Here is a 21181-nt window from a genome sequence, read left to right on the forward strand (position 1 = left end):
ACTAATTTTAGCCTGTTGCTTTCATAATGAGCTGATTATTATTATTTATAGTAGTGACAGAAGGAGCAGTCACAGATCTGGTCTTCCATTAACCCTTCCTAACCCTATAACCCAAATGTAGGAAAAAATAATAAAAAAGATGTGATTCTGCAACAGTAATTTTACAGGGTTAATAAATAAATAGCTTTATTATTATTATAATATTTATTTCTCCTGTTGTGATACAAGTCTGACCTCTAGTGGTCACATGTTGGGATTACAGGTGTAACAGCAGCTTTACATAAAAAAAATGAGTCACTGAATATCTGGAGGCTACGTTTCTACCTTAAATGCATCCAATTTTATATCATATTTGGATGTTACTATTATTTATTATTAATCCATATAGGTTATTGTGTTATTGATGGTTTAATTTGGTTACTCTCAGGTGTCTAATACTTTAACTAGATGTTAGATGTTGTTTATTCACATTTTCACGTGTAGTAGTATTTTTCTACTATGCTTTTTTTTTTTTTTGCACTGTTGTGAATTTGTTATAGAGATAATTTGTTTGGTTCTTATTCCCATCATGCTGGATGGCCTTTATATTCTGTCTTTTACTGGTTCTGTCAGGATCAGATGAAGTGATTGCGGTTTTTAAGAACACCAAGGACAAAGAGGCATGTTTTATAATTACATTGGGACGTTAATTAGAGGTGGAAATATGGAGAAAAGATGGACAGAAGGTGGGGAGATGTGGTGAGAGAGAGAGAGATAGCGAGAGAGAGAAAGAGAGAGAGAGAGAACTAGGATTAGGTCTCTGCTCCAGGCTGGACTGGATTACGGAGCGCAGTTTTCCGGTGCGCTCGCGGTGTGCGCTTTTCTCAACACGACCTCTTCCTGACCAGAATCCCGGTGGAAACACAGATTGACCCACAGGAGACGCATCCCCCTCTGATCCTGGACCTACTGTAGCTGGATGGAAACATGGCCGACGTGCCGCAGATCGTCAAAATCGGGATTTCCCTGAAGATGCTGCCCAACAACACGGCGGTTTACTTCAAGTCCGACGGCGCGCGGTTCGGACAGACGCGGACCATCAAGCTGCTGACCGGGTCCAAGTACAAAATCGAAGTGGTGGTTAAGCCGGGAGCGGTGGAGGCCACGTAGGTAGACACGGATTACCGTCACCTGAACGCAGCGCACAGAAACGCCTCATTCTGGAAGGCAAAAAACCAAACTCGGGTCATCTTAGTGCGCGAGTTTAGTGTGGAAAAAGCCTCAGAAATCACAGCTTCAGCTTCATTCGCAGCAGGAATGTGGAGATTTTCGTGCGTAAAGTTCCAGATAAAGCAGATTTTGTGGCGTCTCTTTAATATTCCAGTCTGTGGTGGGATTACAATAACGTTATTGTATTTTAATCTGCCTCTAGTTTAATGTAAAAACCTAAAAAATATCCTGAGATTCTGTTCAGAGGACAGCATGTGCATGTCCTCCAGAGCAGCCCTAATTAGATCTAGACGGTTAATTACAACAGCACAGATGAAGCTGAATCACTGAAAACATTGGCACGCAGGTTCCAATGCTGCGTTCAGGTACAGTGGGATTTTACTAAACTCTGAGCTGCAGGGGAAACCAACTCAAAAAGCTAAGATAAGATAAGATAATCCTTTATTATTCCCCGTGTCCGGGGAAATTTCCCATGTTACAGCAGCATACATCATACAGTAGAGTAACAATAGCAACAGTAAACAACAATATAATAATAATCATAATAATAATCACAATATGTCCAGGAGTGTAGGAAGGGAAAGGTGGCTTATGGAATGATGTGAAGTACAGAGAAACTATGCAGATTATGTGGTAAGGGATTGTGTGAAGCAGTCCATTTTTGAGTAAACGTCAGCAAGTGATGCTGGTGTTATAAAGTCTAATAGCAGATGGAATGAATGATTTGCGATAGCGTTCCGTATTGTAGGTTAAATGTCTCAGTCTCCTACTGAAATTGCTACCTTGAGACTTCACAGTGTCATTCAGTGGGTGGGAGGGGTTGTCCCTGATGGATGTGAGCTTTGCCAGCATCCTCCTCTCACCCACCTCCTCTATGGAGTCCAGGGAACAGTCTAGCACAGAACTAGCCCTCCTCACCAGTCTGTTCAGTCTCTTTCTGTCCCTCCCAGTGCTCCCTGTTCCCCAGCAGACCACTGCATAGAAAACAGCAGACGCTGTTGACGTTGTCCTGTGGGTTATTCCTGCTGATTGGAGCTGGATTTTTAACAGTCTCATTAACTTGTTGAGTGCTCCTGAAAGCCGTAGGACTCCGGAGTTGTTTTTTTCCTGCAGCACGTGAAGGCAGCATAAACCTCCCTCCAATTGGCTGTAAATCCAGCCCAGATTAGGACAGCAGAGGGTTTGGGATCTCCTGTGATGATGTAATAATGCTGTACTTCCATCTCCAAACAGGGATCAGAGCAGAGATATCAGGATGTAAAATAAATAAATAAAAACATGCTGAATCTGGGTCGCACGCCGTCTCGCATGTAGGCCAGGAGGTGTTGAGGTGAATTTAGGGCATGAATCATCACAGACTTATTTCACCTCCTGGTCTGTGACCCCGGGGCCCCATCTGCAGCGAACTAGAGCACTATTTGTCGATATAATTGCTCCATATTTGCTAAAGTTGCTCTACATTAAAGATGCTCTATATTAGTTAAAGTTGCTCTATGTTAGCTAAGGTTGCTCTATATTAAAGTTTTTCAACATCAGCTAAGGTTGCTCTATACTAGGTAAACTTGTTCGATGTTAAAGTTGCTTTACATTAGCTAAAGTTGCTCTATATTAGTTAAACTTGCCTTATATTGGTTAATGTTGCTCTACATAAGTTAAAGTTGCTCTATATTAAAGTTGCTCTGTATTCATTAAAGTTCCTCTACATTAGTTACAGTTGCTCTACATTAGTTATAGTTGCTCTATATTAAAGTTGTTCTATATTAGTAAAAATTGCTCTATATTAGTTAAAGTTGCTCTACATTAGTTAAAGTTGCTCTGTATTAGTTAAAGTTGCTCTGTATTAGTTAAAGTTGCTGTAAATTAGTTAAAGTTGCTGTAAATTAGTTAAAGTTGCTCTATATTAAAGTTGTTCTATATTAGTTAAAATTGCTCTATATTAGTTAAAGTTGCTCTGTAGTCATTAAAGTTGCTCTATATTATTTAAAGTTGCTGTACGTTAGTTAAAGTTGCTGTGTATTCATTAAAGTTGCTCTATATTAGTTAAAGTTGCTCTACATTTGTTAAATTTGCTCTTTATTCATTAAAGTTGCTCTATATTATTTAAAGTTGCTCTACATGAAAGTTGCTCTATATTAGTTTAAATTGCTCTAAATTAGTTCAAGTTGCTCTAAATTAGTTCAAGTTGCTCTATGTTAGTTCAAGTTGCTCTATGTTAGTTCAAGTTGCTCTATGTTAGTTCAAGTTGCTCTATATTAGTTGAAGTTGCTCTAAATTAGTTAAAGTTGTTCTACATTAGCTAAAGTTGCTCTGTATGCTTGGACAGTTCATTTGTTTTTGTTTATTATAAAAACATCTAGTGCTGGATCAAATGTACAGAAAGACAACCACAGCATCAAAACATTAATTCCTGATCAGTCACATTGCCTGTATCAGTCTGAATACATCCGTCCAGCTGTGTGTTTCTGGACACATCTGGTCGTATCAGTATGAAAAGGAATCCTACATTATATTCGTCATCAGGTCTTTTTAATGCCTCTGTGTCGTTGTGTTCCTGCTGCAGGTCGATGAGCATCGGTGGGGTGACCTTCCCTCTGGAGCAGCAGTCTAAAGACCCCCAGTCTGTGGTCTACAGCGGACAGTACGACACAGAGGGAGTAGCTCATACCAAGAGTGGAGAGAGGCAGCCGGTGCAGATCAACATACAGGTGAGGAAGCTCTGGAGGCAAGGAGAAGGCAGGAGAATACAGAAAGAACATTTTACAGCCAGGAAATTTACATTAAATACACTTATTCTCAATATAGACTGGACGTTCTCTTAAGCTGACTTTTTATCTTTATAAGACCATTAAAAAAAAAAGTGTTTGATGGGTTCCTCTACATGACCTAAAGTTGCTCTATATTGGCGAGAGTCGCTCTACATGAGCTAAAGTCGCTCTATATTAGTTAAACTTGCTCTAAAATGATTTCAAATTCAAAGTTCAAGTTGCTCTAAATTTGTTAAAATTGGTCTATATTAACTAGAGTGCTCTATATTAAAATTGCCCTATATTAGCTAAAGTTGCTCTATATTAGTTGAAGTTGCTCTATATTGGCTAAAGTTGTTCTATATTAGCTAAAGTTGCTCTATATTCAGGGTTCTCGCCAGCTCATTTCAGCGTACCAGGCCGTTACGCTGTCAGTTTAAAAGATTACGCTGTGATTAGGGCCGCTACGCTGTTATTTTGACAGATAACGCCATGTGCGTTTGTTTTTATCGACTGGGTGCCTATCTAGGTTAATTTATGTCTCCCCACCTCCGCCGTACTTTCCTGTCGATTGACCCGTTCCCGTCTAAAATTAAGAGTCGCTTCCAATCTCGGGTTACAATTAGCATGTCTCGGTTGTTTCCGTGATGCCATGTTTGGTGAATAGTGACCTAAATCACGAGCATTTGGAGCATCTGTGTGATGCTCATTGGCTGACATCTGGGCCGGCCGCTCGCGAGATTTAATGAAGGCTATTGCGCGTGCGTGCGGGAGGACCTGCCGTTACGCTTTTAAAAAATCCTGGTGAGAACCCTGATATTAGTTAAAGTTACTAACCACAGAGATCATCCCAGTTGGATTCAAGCTGATTCAGAGATGATACTAACTGCAGTACATATGTTGGGCGGTATAGCTCAGTGGGTACAGTGGCCGTCTCGCAATCGGAGAGTTGCAGTTTGATCCTCGGCCCGTCGTGCTCATGTCGAGGTGTCCCTGAGCAAGACACCAAACCCCTAATTGGTCCTGGTGGGTCGTGGTTAGCGCCTTGCATGGCAGCTTCTGCCATCAGTGTGTGAATGGGAGAGATTGGATAAAAGCGCTATATAAATACAACCATTTACCATTTACATACCATAAACAGCTGGAGAATGCAGGGATAAATCCAAACAGAGTCCAAAATTCACCTGCTAACACTGAGGAAATAAATCCAAAAGCAGAAAAGTAACAAAGCAGCATGAAGAAGACAGAAAATCCAGACAGGAAAACATGAGGCAGGTACACGAGGAGGCTAAAGCCAAACAGGAGGTAAACAGACTATTAACACACTGAGAGCTGATTGGAGGGACGAGACAAGTGACTCACCCACACAGGTGATTCTGATCAAATTAGGAGAGAAACGGATAGAAGGAGGAAGTAATATAACAATAAAAGCACAAGGACTGGGATCTTTACAAAATAAAACAGGAAGTAAAAAAAACAAAAACCCAAAGACCACAACAAAAGTTAAATATTAACGTAACAAAAAAGACCAAAACCAAAACCAGCAATGAACTGATCCTGTGCTGTGCCAGTAAACATTCATTTAAATATACCGACATGGGGCTCAGTGTGTCTGCTTCACATGTCAAGAAATACTCCCTAAATAATGCACTAGTTTCTCTTGTTTGAGTGTTTTTAACAAAAATTAGACATTAGAAAAAGTCATCTTGGGCTTTGAAAAACACTAATTCATTCATTCATGCATTTATGCATATACGTTTCTAACATTTTACTAGCAAAACAACTAACTAAGCAATTGTGAAAATTCCAGATTTATTTTTTAAAATTTTTTTAATAAAAGGAAATAACTGTTAGTTGCAGCCGTACTTGCGTGACACTGAAAAACATTATATAAATGCTCATTTTTAACTGTAAGCTCAAAGCTTACTCAGAAGAGGAGCACAAACGCATGTTGGAGCATCTTAAAAATATTGTTTTTGTCCGTAAACATTTATATTTGTGAGCGTCTGCTTGTGTCCAGTTTCCACCCCGAGGCCTCTGGATGACTCAGTGTCTGTTTGCATGAATCCATCTGTCCTGTCGTCTGCTTCCCCCTCATTTCACCTTCACATGATTTTACATGAAATAGAGTCGGTCTGTGTGAGTTTCCTGGTCGTCTTTTCACCATCCAGGCCTGTGGAAGACACTGACATCTGGGTCATTCCATATCATTTCAACCAGTGGTCCCCACCTGACCCTCTCAGATTTTGCTAAGTTTTTACATACATTTAATACATTATATATGATGGGAAAATCCAAAATTTGAATGCTTTATTGTCATTAGTTTCAAAGTTATGGCCATCTGAAGTAGGTAGGGGGTACCCTATTATTGCAGCCAAAATTAAGACTTGAAATTTTCGACCATTTTCAGACTTCTATAACTTCTGAACAACAAAAGATAGAGATCTGAAATCTTCAGAATCATTTCACAGTGACCTATAGTCCTCAGAAATGTGAAAATATAATAATAATAATAATAATAATAATAATAATAACTGTATTTATAAAGCGCTTTCTGTCAAAGTGCTGTACACAGAAATAAAAACAGATAAATAAAAACAGATAAAAATACAAACAATAAAAAGAGAACAATAAAAATAGACATCAGTAAAAAAACACAATTTAGGATTCATACACACGTGGACAAAATTGTTGGTACCCCTCAGTTAAAGAAGGAAAAACCCACAATTCTCACTGAAATCACTTGAAACTCACAAAAGTAACAATAAATAAAAATTTATTGAAAATTAAATAATCAAAAACAGCCATTACTTTTGAATTGTTGATTAACATAACTATTTAAAAAAACAAACTAATGAAATAGGGCTGGACAAAAATGATGGTACCTCTATAAAAGATTGAAAACTATTTGACCAGAGTGACATGATTAACTCAGGTGTGTCATTTAATTGACATCACAGGTGTTTCCAAACTCATAATCAGTCAGTCTGCCTATTTAAAGGGAGACAAGTAGTCACCCTGCTGTTTGGTGAAAAGGTGTGTACCACACTGAACATGGACAACAGAAAGCGAAGGAGAGAATTGTCCCAGGACATCCAAAAAAAATTATAGACAAACATCTTAAAGGTAAAGGCTATAAGACCATCTCTAAACAGCTTGAAGTTCCTGTGACAACAGTGGCTCATATTATTCAGAAGTTCAAGACCCACGGGACAGTAGCCAACCTCCCTGGACGTGGCCGCAAGAGGAAAATTGATGACAAATTGAAGAGACGGATCGTTGGAATTGTATCCAAAGAGCCCAGAGCAACCTCCAAAGAAATTAAAGGTGAACTCCAAGGCCAAGGTACATCAGTGTCAGATCGCACCATTCGTCGTTGTTTGAGCCAAAGTGGACTTCATGGGAGACGACCAAGGAGGACACCACTGCTGAAAAAAACTCATAAAAAAGCCAGACTAGAATTTGCAAAAATGCATGTTGACAAGCCACAAAGCTTCTGGGAGAATGTCCTTTGGACAGATGAGACCAAACTGGAGCTTTTTGGTAAGGCACATCAACTCTATGTTCATAGACTCAAAAACCAAGCATACGAAGAAAAGAACACTGTCCCTACGGTGAAACATGGAGGAGGCTCAGTAATGTTTTGGGGCTGCTTTGCTGCATCTGGCACAGGGTGTCTTGAAAGTGTGCAAGGTACGATGAAATCTGAAGACTATCAAGGCATTCTGGAGAGAAATGTGCTGCCTAGTGTCAGAAAGCTTGGTCTCAGTCACAGGTCATGGGTCTTCCAACAGGACAACGATCCAAAACACACAGCCAAAAACACCCAAGAATGGCTGAGAGAAAAGCGTTGGACTATTCTAAAGTGGCCTTCTATGAGCCCAGATCTGAATCCCATTGAACATATGTGGAAGGAGCTGAAACATGCCATTTGGAGAAGACACCCATCAAACCTGAGACAACTGGAGCTGTTTGCTCATGAGGAGTGGGCCAAAATACCTGTTGACAGCTGCAGAACGCTCATTGACAAATACAGAAATCGTTTAATTGCAGTGATTGCCTCAAAAGGTTGTGCAACAAAATATTAAGTTATGGGTACCATCATTTTTGTCCAGCCCTATTTCATTAGTTTGTTTTTTTAAATAATTATGTTAATCAACAATTCAAAAGTGATGGCTGATTTTGATTATTTAATTTTCAATACATTTTTATTTATTGTTACTTTTGTGAGTTTCAAGTGATTTCAGTGAGAATTGTGGGTTTTTCCTTCTTTAACTGAGGGGTACCAACAATTTTGTCCACGTGTGTATGTAAGAGAAAACAAGTGGGTCTTCAGCTTAGTTTTGAATACATTAATGGACGATGCCTACCTGATTTCAGCAGGCAGACTGTTCCACAATGTAGGTGCCCGGAAAGAAAAAGCCCGTTCCCCCACAGTCTTTTTACAGACCTTTGGGATATTCAGGAAATATTTACTTTATATTTATAATTGCATGTTACAGAGAATGACAAAGTTGCGATTTTATCCATCACGAACTTCTAAACTGCTACATTTGGCCACCCATTGCACAAAAACTAATCATCATATCCATTAGAGATTTTATGTGGTATAATGTGGCTATCTAAGGATTGGATCTGTATAAAATGAAAGTGCTATGGTATGTAATGCATGAAATATGAACAGCTAAAAATCAAAAATCTCTGTCCGACCTTCGGATTCAAAGGTCAGTATCAGCATGTGGGATAGGTGGTATCAAAAAATAAAAGACATGTGGAATTACAGGAATTTCCCTAAATTTTGACACCAAGCACAACTTGCTTCTGTAAACCCTTCCATGTTTAATATTCAAACTAATGTGTTTGTGCTTCAGTTCACAGAGGCCGGGACGTTTGAGACGGTGTGGCAGGTGAAATACTACAACTACAACAAGAGGGACCACTGCCAGTGGGGCAACAGCTTCAACAGCATCGAGTACGAATGCAAACCCAACGACACGCGCACGCTGATGTGGGTCAACAAGGAGATGTTTGTGTGACGTCAGACTTCTGAAACGATCCTTCAGGTTCTGCTTCCTCTGGCGGAACGTAAACACCTGCAGTCACGGTGATTCGGTCTGTTTGTGGTGAAAATACAAAAGCGAACGTGAAAATGGAACGTAGCGTCCTCATTTTGTTTTGAGATGAATATTTTTTTCACGTACTGTTCGGTCGTCACCCTCCAGTGTGATCAGATTAATGTGCAGTACTGTGTGTGAGTGTGTGTTTATCTACACTGTAAAAAAAAAGAAGTTGTTTTTACGGTGAAATTCCAGCAGCTACGATAAAGAAACATATCGACATTGTTGATTTTAGGGTTAAAAAACCTGCTTCATTCTGTATTTTGCTGCAAAAATAAAAGCTTTAACCTTTAAAAGTTTGAAAATTTACATTAAAATACCATATAAAATAACTTTTAAGTCAAACTTATAAATATTACAGCATTTTTCCATCATCAGCACAACAGTTAGTGCATTTAACATTAAATATGTGTATTTTTTTTAGCAAAAATTGCGGTTAAAGAGGTCATATATATTAAAGCATATGTCCATTGTTAACACAAAAGTACATCAATCTAACCGGTACACACTGTATTTTTTTTTACATGAAATAAATATAGAAATTTTTGCTTGTTATAAATATTGCAGCACAATAATGTTTACATTTAAGTGGAACAAACTGGATTCTTTTTGCGAATTAAATGCAAAAATTAGTGTGTTATCCATATTAAATCATTTTTTTCATTTAAAACTGTGCAGGAGTCGGGAAATGTATTTTTTCAAGAGAAAAAAAAATCTAAAAAACACTCTTTTCTTCAGTGTTATATAAACGGCATCAAACTGTTTTAGAGTTTACAGATTTTTACTGTAAAATGTACAAACATTTTTTACAGTGTGTGTGTGTGTGTGCTTTACTGATGGTGCTTTGTTTATCTGTGTGTGTGTGTTCATTCTGAAGCTACATGTGGAGAGTTTCATTCCAAAATCCAGTGTCTCCACCAATTAAGTCCAATCTCAAACTATTACTGGCATGAAGGTGAAGTTTGATATGAACACTCACCAGAAATATTATTAATTTGTACTAGAGAGCTCTTGACATTTAGATTTCATTTGTTCCAAGCAGAAGTTTTTCTGTCTTTGACATCTGAAACACATTTGAAAAGCATTTGCATCCATCAGTGGACTACCAGAATAAAAGCAGCCTTAAAAGTATGTCAATTTTTCTACAGGAAAGCAGTCAGGTGGAAGAAAATGTGTGCATAAATCAGCCTCAACAATCGGCCCAAATGAGTTGGGAAATTGTGATATAATCTAAATATTGTGCATCCCTGACAAAAATTGTTATTCAAACAAGAGAATTTAGTTTATTCTATATCATCCGCTCCCTCGTGTCGTGTTGTGGGAAACTTTCAAACATTTTTTGGTGGAAAAAAAAAGAAATGTTTAAAAAATTCTTAAGAACATTCACAAAAAAATCAACCAAAATCCAGTGAAATTTTGGTAGATTTTTTGTGAATGTTCTTACAGAAAATGTTAGAAGTTTCACTGATATATCACTTTAGATATTTTTAGGATTTTTTTGGTAAGATTTTTACTCATTTTTTTGAAAACATTTACAAGAATTTTCTTGCCAAATTTGGGGGATTTTGTGAAATAAAGCTTTTAAGGGAAACTTTTAAAGAGTTATCGGAATTTTCTTCCTGAAAATTTTGCTAAATTTTCAGAAATTTGAGGATTTTTTTCTGAATTTTTGGATTTTTTTACTTTATTAAGTCACTTTTAGGCACTTTTAGCCTGAAAAAAAGAAAACATCCACCTTCTAAATGGCCTGAATCACATTGCAGTGATGTGGAATCACTTTTAAAGAAAGAAATGAGCTCAGATTCAGTTCAGATGTAAAAAGTTGGGATTAAAAAATAGCCACGGTTATGGGGTGAAACCTTCCGTGTGGTCGTGTGGATGTTTGGTATTTGTGGTTGTGTTCAGTTTTATGCAGTTCTGGAAGTAGAACTCCGGGTTTGGGTGAAGTCGTGTCCCTGTGTTAGCGTGTTCGTTCTGTCTACCTCTTCCAAAGGACTTAGCCATGAATATCTGTGTTTAAGAACGGAAATAATACAAACTGTCTTTAAATTCTTGTTATTTTTTCTATTTGTTGTGGTAAATCATATTTTAAAGAATAGTATTTTTGTACAGTGAATCATCTGAAAAGTGTTTTTGAGATTTGTATTTTGGGTAGAATTCATTTTTATTTAAATACTGAATTGACCTATGCAAAGAAAAATGACAACAAAATGGTGCAATATAGTAGTTAAATTTACATTTCATGTAATTCTGACCTTTTTGTGAAAGTGTTGTTTCTAATGTTATTAATATTAAAACGAAAAATATTTTTGTGTGGCAAACGGTCGGTGTTCTGGTTGTTTTTATGGATGATTTTAAGGCAGCAAAGGTTAATATACGGAGGAAAAATAACTAAGTACATTTACTCAAACACAGTACTTGAGCACAGCTTTGAAATAACTGTTGTTTATTTGAGTATTTTCATGTTTAGCTACTTACTATGAGCGTAATGTTGTACTTTATACTCCCCTACTCTTATCTGACAGCTTTAGTTAGGTTCAAGTTAATGATTTTACATGAATTGTAATATACGTTTTAAAATGCAACAAATAGTCCATCCATTCTCTATATACCTCTTTATCCTCACTAGGGTCATGGGGGGTGCTGGAGTCTATCCCAGCTGACTCAGGTGAAGGCAGGGGACACCCTGGACAGGTCACCAGTCTGTCACAGGGCTACATATACAGACACACAATCACACTCACACCTACGGGTAATTTAGAGTAACCAATTAACCTCAGCATATTTTTGGACTGTAGGAGAAAACCCACGCATGCACAGGGAGAACATGCAAACTCCATACAGAAAGCCCAGCCCGGGATTTGAACCGGGATGTTTTTGCTGCAAGGCGAAAGTGCTAACTCTACTGTGCAGCCCACAACAAATAGTTCAACACTAAATCAGTAGTTATTTGACTTCTGGTATGTTAGTTAAAAAAATTACACATCTCTAAGTTGTTAACAGCGACTAAAAGAGTGATTTATTTCCTTCCTAATATCCTCACATGGTTTCATGCCAATAAATGCGCAAATGATCCAATACAGTGGGCGGGACGCTTGCTCAGATGACAGCCAAACAACTCGTTACTCGGTCCTGGTTAATATAGTGGACGGTATCTCCGCCTGTCACGCAGAAGACCGGGATATGTTTCCCTGACGGGGAGTGTTGCCTTACCTATCGCTACTGAAAATGAAACGCTAAAGAGTTTGGTGTTAAATACTGCTAAGTCCTCCTGTGAGTAGAATTTATTTATTCTCTTAGCGATTGACAGGGAAGGTTTATGTTCTTACTCAGCATAATTACAACCAACAAAACGTGTTTCCGCCCGGTTTCGAACCGGAGACCTTTCGCGTGTGAGGCGAACGTGATAACCACTACACTACGGAAACAGCTGAACTTCCTTAAATTTTTCCATTTATTCTCTATGGTAGTTCCTTACAGTACGGATGTAATATATTTTTGGCCACTATGGAGATTTGGGGGGCGCTGTTTCACCCTTTTGGTAGCGCTTAAAAGCCCCCACTTCTTACTGTATGATTGCCAGTCTGCAGCAGACTCCCATAGCAGTACTTTTAAGAAAAACCCGCCGAAATTCTGTTTTCTTGGCTTTCGCATTTGAGGGGAACATGATAACCACTACACTACGGAAACCACACAAGGTGTGATATGGTATGATAAAGCATCCAAGATATGTTCCCCCTAAAAGGTTTTTTGTCTTTGGAAAGATGGACTCAGCATTCCTTAGATGGTGTAGGACACCCTGGTCGGACTTGATATTTGCAATACTGATCGACAGCTCAGATTTAACTGTCTGCAGTTCCGTTTTGATGGATGTTAAATTTTCAGTCAAAGCCCCCAGGAGCTGGGTCTTTAAAATAACCGCTGTCTCGTTACAGAGTGAAAGTAGCAGTTCCTCCTTAAGGTCAGAGATTGCAGCATCTGAGGGCCTCTTCAAAAGAAGACGTAGTTGATGAAGATGTTCTGGAGCAGGACCAGAAAGACCACGACCAAGCAGCTTGGAGATCTTAGACAGCGTCTCCCTCAAGTGGGTGCCAACGGTGTTCACGGTCAGGTCTGTGGTAATCCTGTAAAAAAAAAACAAAAAAAAACTACATTATAAATCAACATGTAACCAAAGCACTCTGGTATAACACAATAGAGTTTAGTCTTCATGCTTCATAGCAACATTTAATAAACCTAAAGCTTCCCTGTTGGCTCACTGGTGGAGTTTGTTCCTGAGCATCTGAACCTTAAATCCAGTGAGAGGACCATCTTCAGTCTAAGCCACTCAGAGAACTTCAAGACCTTCCATCGGCTGGACCAGATGTGGCATCAGCTCCCTCTGAACATCTGGATGACAGGAGAAAAGACAGAAGTCAAACACAGATCACAGAAATACAATTTCTTCACTTTCATCATTTTATAAAAGTAGCATGAGTTTCATTAAAACTGGACATCAGTAATGAAAGTAAATGTTTGTATCTCATCCTGTTCCCTTTCAATTGTGGTCTTTGTGTATTTACTGTCTTTTAATGATAAAAAATAAAACGGGTCACTACTATCGTTTGGGCATAGAAAGTATTGGAACTAATGCTTGCTTGTTCACTCTGTTCCAACAGCTCACCTGTTCCTTCATACTGACAGCAGTAATCTCCTCATCACTACTGGTTCTGCCTCTGACACTAAATCACATTTTTAAAATGGTCAAAATTCTCAGCACAAATCTCCACTTTTTACAAAGCCGTCAGCTCAGTTTCATTCATGTAGAGCTCAATCATCATCTCACATAGAGCAGGTCTACACCAGACTCTTGATTATATTCATTATAATAATATTCACTCAATGAACAATCCTACCTCCCACTCTGGACTTGTGGCTCTTGGCTGCTGCTTGGTTCTGGATCTTTCTTCTGACTCTGAGGGGCTGCAGGACAAAGTTTCCCAGTTATGTGGTCACATCGTACTATTATTTAAATTATATAACGTTATGTTTTACGCCACAATGACACACAATTAATTGATTTGATAATTAACTTGAATGGTGGTTTGCAAAGTTCAACAAAGTCCGCATCCTTTTCCTCAGCCCAGGAACAGCGGTAGCAGCAGAATGATCAACCCAGTGCCATGACTGAACACCGGCCCTCGCGGCCCAAACATCAGACTGGCCCACCGGTAATTGTCCCGGTCCTCCTGATTAGCCACCCCGGGCCGAGATACATAGATAGATAGATGGATGGATGGTCTGGCTTGGTTTTACTAGCATATCTCAGGACTCTTGATCCTTAATTCTGGCCTCTTAGATCAGAACAAAACTATTTTAAAATTCCACAGTATGGGCTTTAAACAAAGAGGAACCATGCTTTTACTCAACACGGGAAACAGCTGCCTCTTCATCATCAGAACAGCTCAGAGCCTAAGTTCAACAGGTCATCGTTATTTATATACCACAGTTTAACACTCAGTCAAAGTGCTTTCTAGTCAACACATATGACTGGTGTGAGTAAGAGATTTAAATACTGCGTTTAAGACCCTTCAGTGTCACTTAAAATATAAATTCACCGGTCTCAGTTAAATATTAAGACTCTGCAATGCTATTTGAAATACTAATTGACCCGTCTTAGTCAAGTACTATAAAAATAAGACTCTGCAATGTTGTTAATTATACGTATTTACTTCACGAATTTAAATATTGGGGTTGAAAGCCTACAAAACTACAAATTTACGAACTGTGAACTTCAGGTTGTTCATAATGTTTCGTTCATTAAAAGTGAACTTTTGAAGATCATACCATTTTTGCTCAAAAAAAAGGAGAAATTTTGAGTTTTACTGGTTAATTTGGTGGTTTTGGGTTAATTTGCTGTCGTTTAACTGGTCCGGCCCACTTTGACACCCCTGATGTGGAGGATTCGATCAGATGATCTGCTGTACATTGAGGGCAGCAGTAGCTCCGGACCACCGGCAGGGGGCGCGCACGTACAAACCAGCCGGGAAAGGCGCTCGGTTCCCGGATGTATAGTCCTGCCGCACCTCCCCCCCTCCGCCACCGCCTGCTTGTCAGACCGAACCTCCTCCTCCGCTTTACTGTCCCCTCCCAGCGGGTCTCCCTCCCTTTGCCACTGCAGTGAAAGCCTCGGCGAAGCAGAGAGAGAGAGAGAAGGCGAACCACAAGCACGAAGCTTTGGGTTTTAACGCCAGGACGAGCCCTTTCGGACAAGCTCCGGCCGCCGCGTCGATCCGACCCTCGATCCGCTCCTCGCCTCCTCTCGGTGGGCCTCGGTGAACCGCTTTTTCCGCTCGCATCGCCTGGATTTCATCATCCGACCCGCAAGATGGTAAGCAGCTCCTGCTTTTCTCTGCTTTTCGACCGTCTACCGGCTGGTAAACAGAGCGGAGGACAGGCCTGTGTCGAATAAAGTGGCGTTTTGACAGCTTTTTAGTCGAGCCAACGGCCGAGGAGGAAACGCTTTTCTCACCCACTTTTTTTTTCTGCTCCCTGCTGTCGCGCTTCTCTTCCCCGGGGCTGACAGTAGCCTCCAGCCCGTGGCCCAGATATCTCTTATCCCCTTTCTCATAGCCTTATTAGCAACCCAGGCCTGTGTGTAAATTAGTTTTCGTGACTGAAATGCATTAATAGGCCCGAGCTGGCCGCTGGTTGTGACATATTTTTTTTATGCACCGAGCAGGAAAAACGCAACGACAGCTCACGTTTGCTCTGCGTTAAACGACATTTGCGCCTTTATTTTTGCATGTAGGTGTCTTTGAGGTTTGTTGGCGGTCAGAATAGTGTTTTATACGAGCTGAGAAGCTGCTGAGGAACAGGCCGAAGCTGCATTTGGCGTGTATTTACAGCGGTTGTAGAGGAGGCTGCCATAGATAGCAGGCCACAGGATTGCACACACACACACACATACTCACTCACACACACACTCCATATTGCACGTATAGATGCAGCTACAGATATATAGCAGTCCATCCATACAATCGGACACATGAAATGTATTAAAATCACAACAAATCCAATCAATAATTCAAACACAGTTCGTAAAATGTGCCGTCCACACCATGCCAATTAGCTGGCTACAGATAAGTAATGGGTCTCCCATCAATTAGGATGCTCCCCATCACTTTGGGTTTTAAGTGGGTGCGTGGGATGCTCAGCAGCGATTGGTCGGATCTGCTGGCCAATCTCTGGCGTCCGAGTGGACCCGACCAGACAGCAGCATCCAGTATCCGAAGCCTGGATCCATATGCAGCGATACAGAGGGTCAATACGGAGCGTCACAGCTGCTGAAAGTTGGTCCAAATGTACAGAAAACCCTCTAGATAAGAGGAGTCAAGGTTCCACATTTGGACCAATTTGATCTCCAGTGACCAGTAAAATCACAGCATAATAAGCGATAAATAACCCCAAATAATTCCTTTGTTTTAGTGCAAATAAGTCCATTCTGAAAATGTTCACATTTAAGGAATTATCTTTGAACAAGACATCAAGAAAAACCTGAAATTTATGAATAATAAGTAGTTATATTTCAGCAACATTCATCCTCAGTTTATCATTTCCACATTACAACTTCCAGCTCACAGAGTGTCTACAGAGGAACACAGCATTTAGTCACAGATATCTGGAACTGATGATTTAGTATTTTACTTGGAAAAAAGACAAGACATTCCAAAAATGAGACGCATAAGGACAAAAGCTGGAAACGAAATGACAAAAGACGACACAAGCGACACGAAATGAGGGGAAAAAAAGTTGCAAAGCGACAAAAAATATGGACAAATGAGACAAAAAATAACAAATGCGTGAAACAAAACGATGCACAAAACAATGAAAAAAGCGAAGCACAAAATGACAAAAATGAGACTATCAACACAAGTGAGACAAAAAGGAAACGCAAAACAACAAAAATGTGTGACAAATTATGAAAGTTGGACAGAAAAAAGAACAAAGATGAGACAAATTGTTAAAGACCAATCTAGTATTTTATAGTTTTACTAATTTACAATCTGCAGTTAATGTCTTCTCTGTAATTTTTACACTTTGAGGGCCGGATTGGACCCTCTGGAGGACCACTTTTGGTCCACGGGCCTCATGTTTGACACCCCTGCTCTAGATTGAACACCTCTGTGCGTCTATTCATCGGTTTTCTGATCCGTCCTGTAGGGTTCCAACTAATGGATGTTTTCATTTTGTGTTTTTGATTTGTTGTTTGGTCAAAGAATGTGAGAAAAATGTTAGAAAAATGGTGCAAAATGTCACAAAAATGGTGCAATATGTCTGCTAATGTTTCCAAAATGTCTTCAGTTTGCTGTCAGAGGAGCAAAGAAACCAGAAAATATTCACATTTAAGAAGCTGGAGTTTTGGAGTAGATAATTGAGTTACAGTATTAATTTAATGATTGAAAACTAATCAGTTATTAGCACAAAACAGTCATTTGCATAGCAGCGGTTTCTGTCCAGGGAAAATAGTTTTTACTTTTGGTGTATTCTGAGATTGTCTGAGGTAAAACCAGAGTTGCTTCCTTGTATTTTTGAGGCTTGTATTTCTTGTGTTTTGGTTGCTCAGACCTTTTACTTCCTAGCAGATCTACGTTCTGGTAAATGTTGGCACAAGTCCATGATGATCCATGAGCTGAATAGTAGCGAGAAACTCCGATTAAGAACAGTTAGTTTCATTATTTATCAGTAAAATGTCAAGCTCAGTGTGAAGTTTTTTAACAACAAAATGGAAACGTCGTCATTGGAAGAACATCTCTAAAGGTACCGACCACAGAAACCCAGAAAAGATCTCACTATCAAGGTGCAGTTTTAGAAAATCTCTTAGAATATCTCCTGGTAATGTGTCCGTCTATTGTTTTTTCATTCACCTGTGGTCTGTTATCTTGATTTTCTGATTTAAACTTTAATTCTGAAAGTGCTGGCTGGTGTGAAAAGATCATTTCAGCAAAACCAGATAAGATATCAGACTATCTTCTTGAAACAGCCTCTAGTTGTGTTACTACAACCATAAATCCATCGACTCATAAACCGTCGACTTTTAGCTTCATCACCGACTGTTTTGATAATCGACTCCAGCTTCTTAAATTTGGATATTTTCTGGATTCTTTTCTCTACGACAGTGGTGGAGCAGTAAAATCACAGCAAAAATAACTTAGAAATAATCACAGTAATGCTTCCTTTGTTTTAGTGCAAAAATGTACACAAAGCGATTAAAAAATGAGATAAACAACATGAAACAAAACAAAAAATTAGACAAAAAACACAAGTGAGCCACAAAGGAAGCTCAAAACCGACAAAAACATGAGACAAATGTCAAAAATCATACAAAAAAACCCATAAAAACAAGACAAAATGTTACAAAAATCAGACACAAAGTAACAAAAATGAGACACAAAATGGCAAAAAAAATTAGGCAAACGACATGAAACAAAAGAAAAAAAAACCTAAAAATTAGACAAAAAGTTACAAAGCCACAAAAAATGTACAAACGACAAAACAAGACCAAAAATGATAAAAGGGAGAAAAGAACGACCGAAAAGTAGACAACACAAGCGAGACAAAAAACCCTACAAAACGACAAAAAATGATGCTAAAAACAATGAATAAAGCAAAACATAAGATGACAAAATACAAGCGAGACAAAAAGTAAACCCGAAACGACAAAAACGAGAAGCAAAATGACAAAAGCAAGACAAATGACAACAAAAGTGAGACAAAACTTTATAAAAAATGAGACAACACGAAACAAAAAAAGACACAAAGTTACAAAGCAACAAAAAAAGGGACAAACAACAAAAACGACAAAAGCAAGAATCAAAACAACAAAAACCGGACAAAATATTACAGAATTGAAACACAAAATGACAAAAATGAGACACAATAATCACAAAAACGAGACACAAAACGACAAAAGAACAATCTAGTATTTTGCTGTATGATCCAAACAACTTGTCATGGTCTAGAAATGATTTTAAATTTATAGTTTTACTAATTTACAATCTGCAGTTAATGTCTTCTCTGTAATTTTTACACTTTGAGGGCCGGATTGGACCCTCTGGAGGACCGCTTTTGGCCCGCGGGCCTCATGTTGGACACCCCTGTTTTACAACTTCACGATCATATTTTCCCGTTTTCTGACATTTTACAGGTGAAATAAGTAATCCAGAAAATAAATTTTTACAGTTGTATGGAGAGCTGCAGGACATCAATCAAACATCAGTCTTATGTAAAACGTTATGATTCAGTTGTTCCTGAGGGTAATTCTGCATAATAATAACAATAATAATGATGACCTGTAAATACTAAATCCCACACCACACAGCATTTTATGAACATGATGCGGCATTAAAACATCAGCTTTATGCTCCTGGAATAAATACGTCTCAGTCTCTACCAGGCATGTCCTGCAGACGGTGTTCCAACTTATGGCTCGTCTAAATGCGTTCTCCTGGGCCGTGAGGGGAGGCTGGAGGCGGGACGCTGAGCTTTAAGCATGTAGTGGAATGATGTGATGCTAAAGGGACCGTATGCTGCCCAGCAATCAGACACCACCCACATAAGGACGGAGCCTCAGCTGATGTAAAAGAGATAAAAGCCCCGGCAGAAGTGATCCACGCCACACTACGAGCAGCCCACTCAATCTGGATTTATTCTCCCCGCCGGCCGTCGCATCTCTGCACTAAAGCAGGCGTGTCCAACATGAGGCCCGCGGGCCAAAAGCGGTCCTCCAGAGGGTCCAATCCGGCCCTCAAAGTGTAAAAATTACAGAGAAGACATTAACTGCAGATTGTAAATTAGTAAAATTATAAATTTAAAATAATTTCTAGACCATGACAAGTTGTTTTGATCATAAAGTAAAATACTAGATTGTTCTTTTGTCATTTTGTGTCTCGTTTTTTTTGTAATATTTTGTCCTGTTTCTATTGTTTTTATCTGACTTTTGTCATTTTGTCTCATTTTTGTCATTTTGTGTTTCGTTTTGTCATTTCTTGTCTCATTTTTATCATTTTGTGTCTCAATTTTATCATTCTGTATCTCATTTTTAGCATTTTGTCTCTTGTTTCTTTCATTTCATGTCTAATTTTTGCCATTTTGTGTCTCATTTTTTAAAAATCATTTTCTGTCTTGTTTTTTTTTTATCATTTTCTGTCTCATTTTTGTCATTTTGTCTCTTTTATTGTAATATTTTGTCCTGTTTTTGTCTGACTTTCGTCATTTTGTGTCCCCTTTTGTCACTTTAGGTCATTTTTATCATTTTGTGTTTCGTTTTGTCATTTTGTGTCTCAATTTTATCATTTTATGTCTCAATTTTATCATTCTGTATTTCATTTTTAGCATTTTGTCTCTTGTTTTTATCATTTCATGTCTGATCTTTGCCATTTTGTGTCTCATTTTAAAAAAAAATAATTTTCTGTCTTGTTTTTGTCATTTTGTTTCTTTTTTGTCATTTTCGGTCTCATTTTTATCACTTTGTGTCATTTTTATCAGTTTCATTTTTGTCATTTTGTGTCTCGTTTTTATTATTTTGTGTCTCATTTTTGTCTTTTTGTGTCTAGTTTTTGTCACGAAATTACAAAAACGAGACACAAAAAGACAAAAACGAGACACAAAACGACAAAACCAGACAGACCAATAACCAAACTCCTCCTCGGCTGTATAGATGAGAATAAAATTTATGCTACCAGTGTGTTCAGATGTTGGGATTCTCTTCTTCTGCTCCTCCGATAATCTCTCACCTTTTGATTCTTATTTTGTAATATTGGCCGGGTGTTTGCGTTCATGCTCCATGCTTTTATACGTGTGCTTTCCGTGTGTGTTTCCGTGTGTGTGTCGAGGATTTGCTCCAGATTTAGGAGTCAAGTGCAAATATGAAAATAATTACCAAAATCTGGGCTGCCTGAAGGAACTCCAGCGGGAATAATCCTCTCAGCCATTTCTATCCCCGACTTGGGCTCGTCTACAAACGCCTCATAATGCTGCGTAAACTAACAATGCTCCAGATCTTCTTATGAATTAACCCAGCGGTGACCAAGCTCTGCCGTATTCACCAAACACTGAGAACTTCACATTTAA

The 21181-nt window shown here is 38.8% G+C and overlaps 3 protein-coding genes and 1 non-coding gene across 4 annotated transcripts in view; 3 read left to right on the forward strand and 1 right to left on the reverse strand.

Moving 5' to 3' along the window:
• slc17a5 (solute carrier family 17 member 5) overlaps nt 1–21181 on the forward strand; it is a 950640-nt gene that overhangs the window by 226056 nt on the left and 703403 nt on the right. The window lies entirely within an intron of this gene.
• Nucleotides 561–11391, forward strand: cnrip1b (cannabinoid receptor interacting protein 1b). The gene is made up of 3 exons (XM_022201803.2): nt 561–1145; nt 3770–3914; nt 8825–11391. The coding sequence occupies exons 1-3, from the start codon at nt 967–969 to the stop codon at nt 8987–8989; spliced, it is 489 nt and encodes a 162-aa protein (XP_022057495.1). The 5' UTR covers nt 561–966; the 3' UTR covers nt 8990–11391.
• Nucleotides 12426–12498, reverse strand: trnav-cac (transfer RNA valine (anticodon CAC)). Its single transcript has one exon. It is a non-coding gene; the product is annotated as a tRNA-Val (tRNA).
• The window catches only part of ppp3r1a (protein phosphatase 3, regulatory subunit B, alpha a), a 36704-nt gene continuing 30721 nt past the window's right edge, over nt 15199–21181 (forward strand). Inside the window, exon 1 of the mRNA XM_022201802.2 lies at nt 15199–15440. Coding sequence (XP_022057494.1) covers nt 15438–15440 — 3 coding nt within the window. The 5' untranslated portion in view covers nt 15199–15437. The remainder of the gene's footprint in view (nt 15441–21181) is intronic.

This window comes from Acanthochromis polyacanthus, chromosome 15 (genome assembly GCF_021347895.1).
Source record: "Acanthochromis polyacanthus isolate Apoly-LR-REF ecotype Palm Island chromosome 15, KAUST_Apoly_ChrSc, whole genome shotgun sequence".
NCBI classification, from domain to species: Eukaryota; Metazoa; Chordata; class Actinopteri; family Pomacentridae; genus Acanthochromis; species Acanthochromis polyacanthus.

Excerpts from the sequence above, each read along its gene's own strand:
- cnrip1b (XM_022201803.2), top strand. The coding sequence starts at position 967 with ATGGCCGACGTGCCGCAGATCGTCAAAATCGGGATTTCCCTGAAGATG. Across the intron at positions 1,146-3,769 it reads CCGGGAGCGGTGGAGGCCAC|GTCGATGAGCATCGGTGGGG; the intron begins GTAGGTAGACAC and ends TTCCTGCTGCAG. Across the intron at positions 3,915-8,824 it reads CGGTGCAGATCAACATACAG|TTCACAGAGGCCGGGACGTT; the intron begins GTGAGGAAGCTC and ends TTTGTGCTTCAG.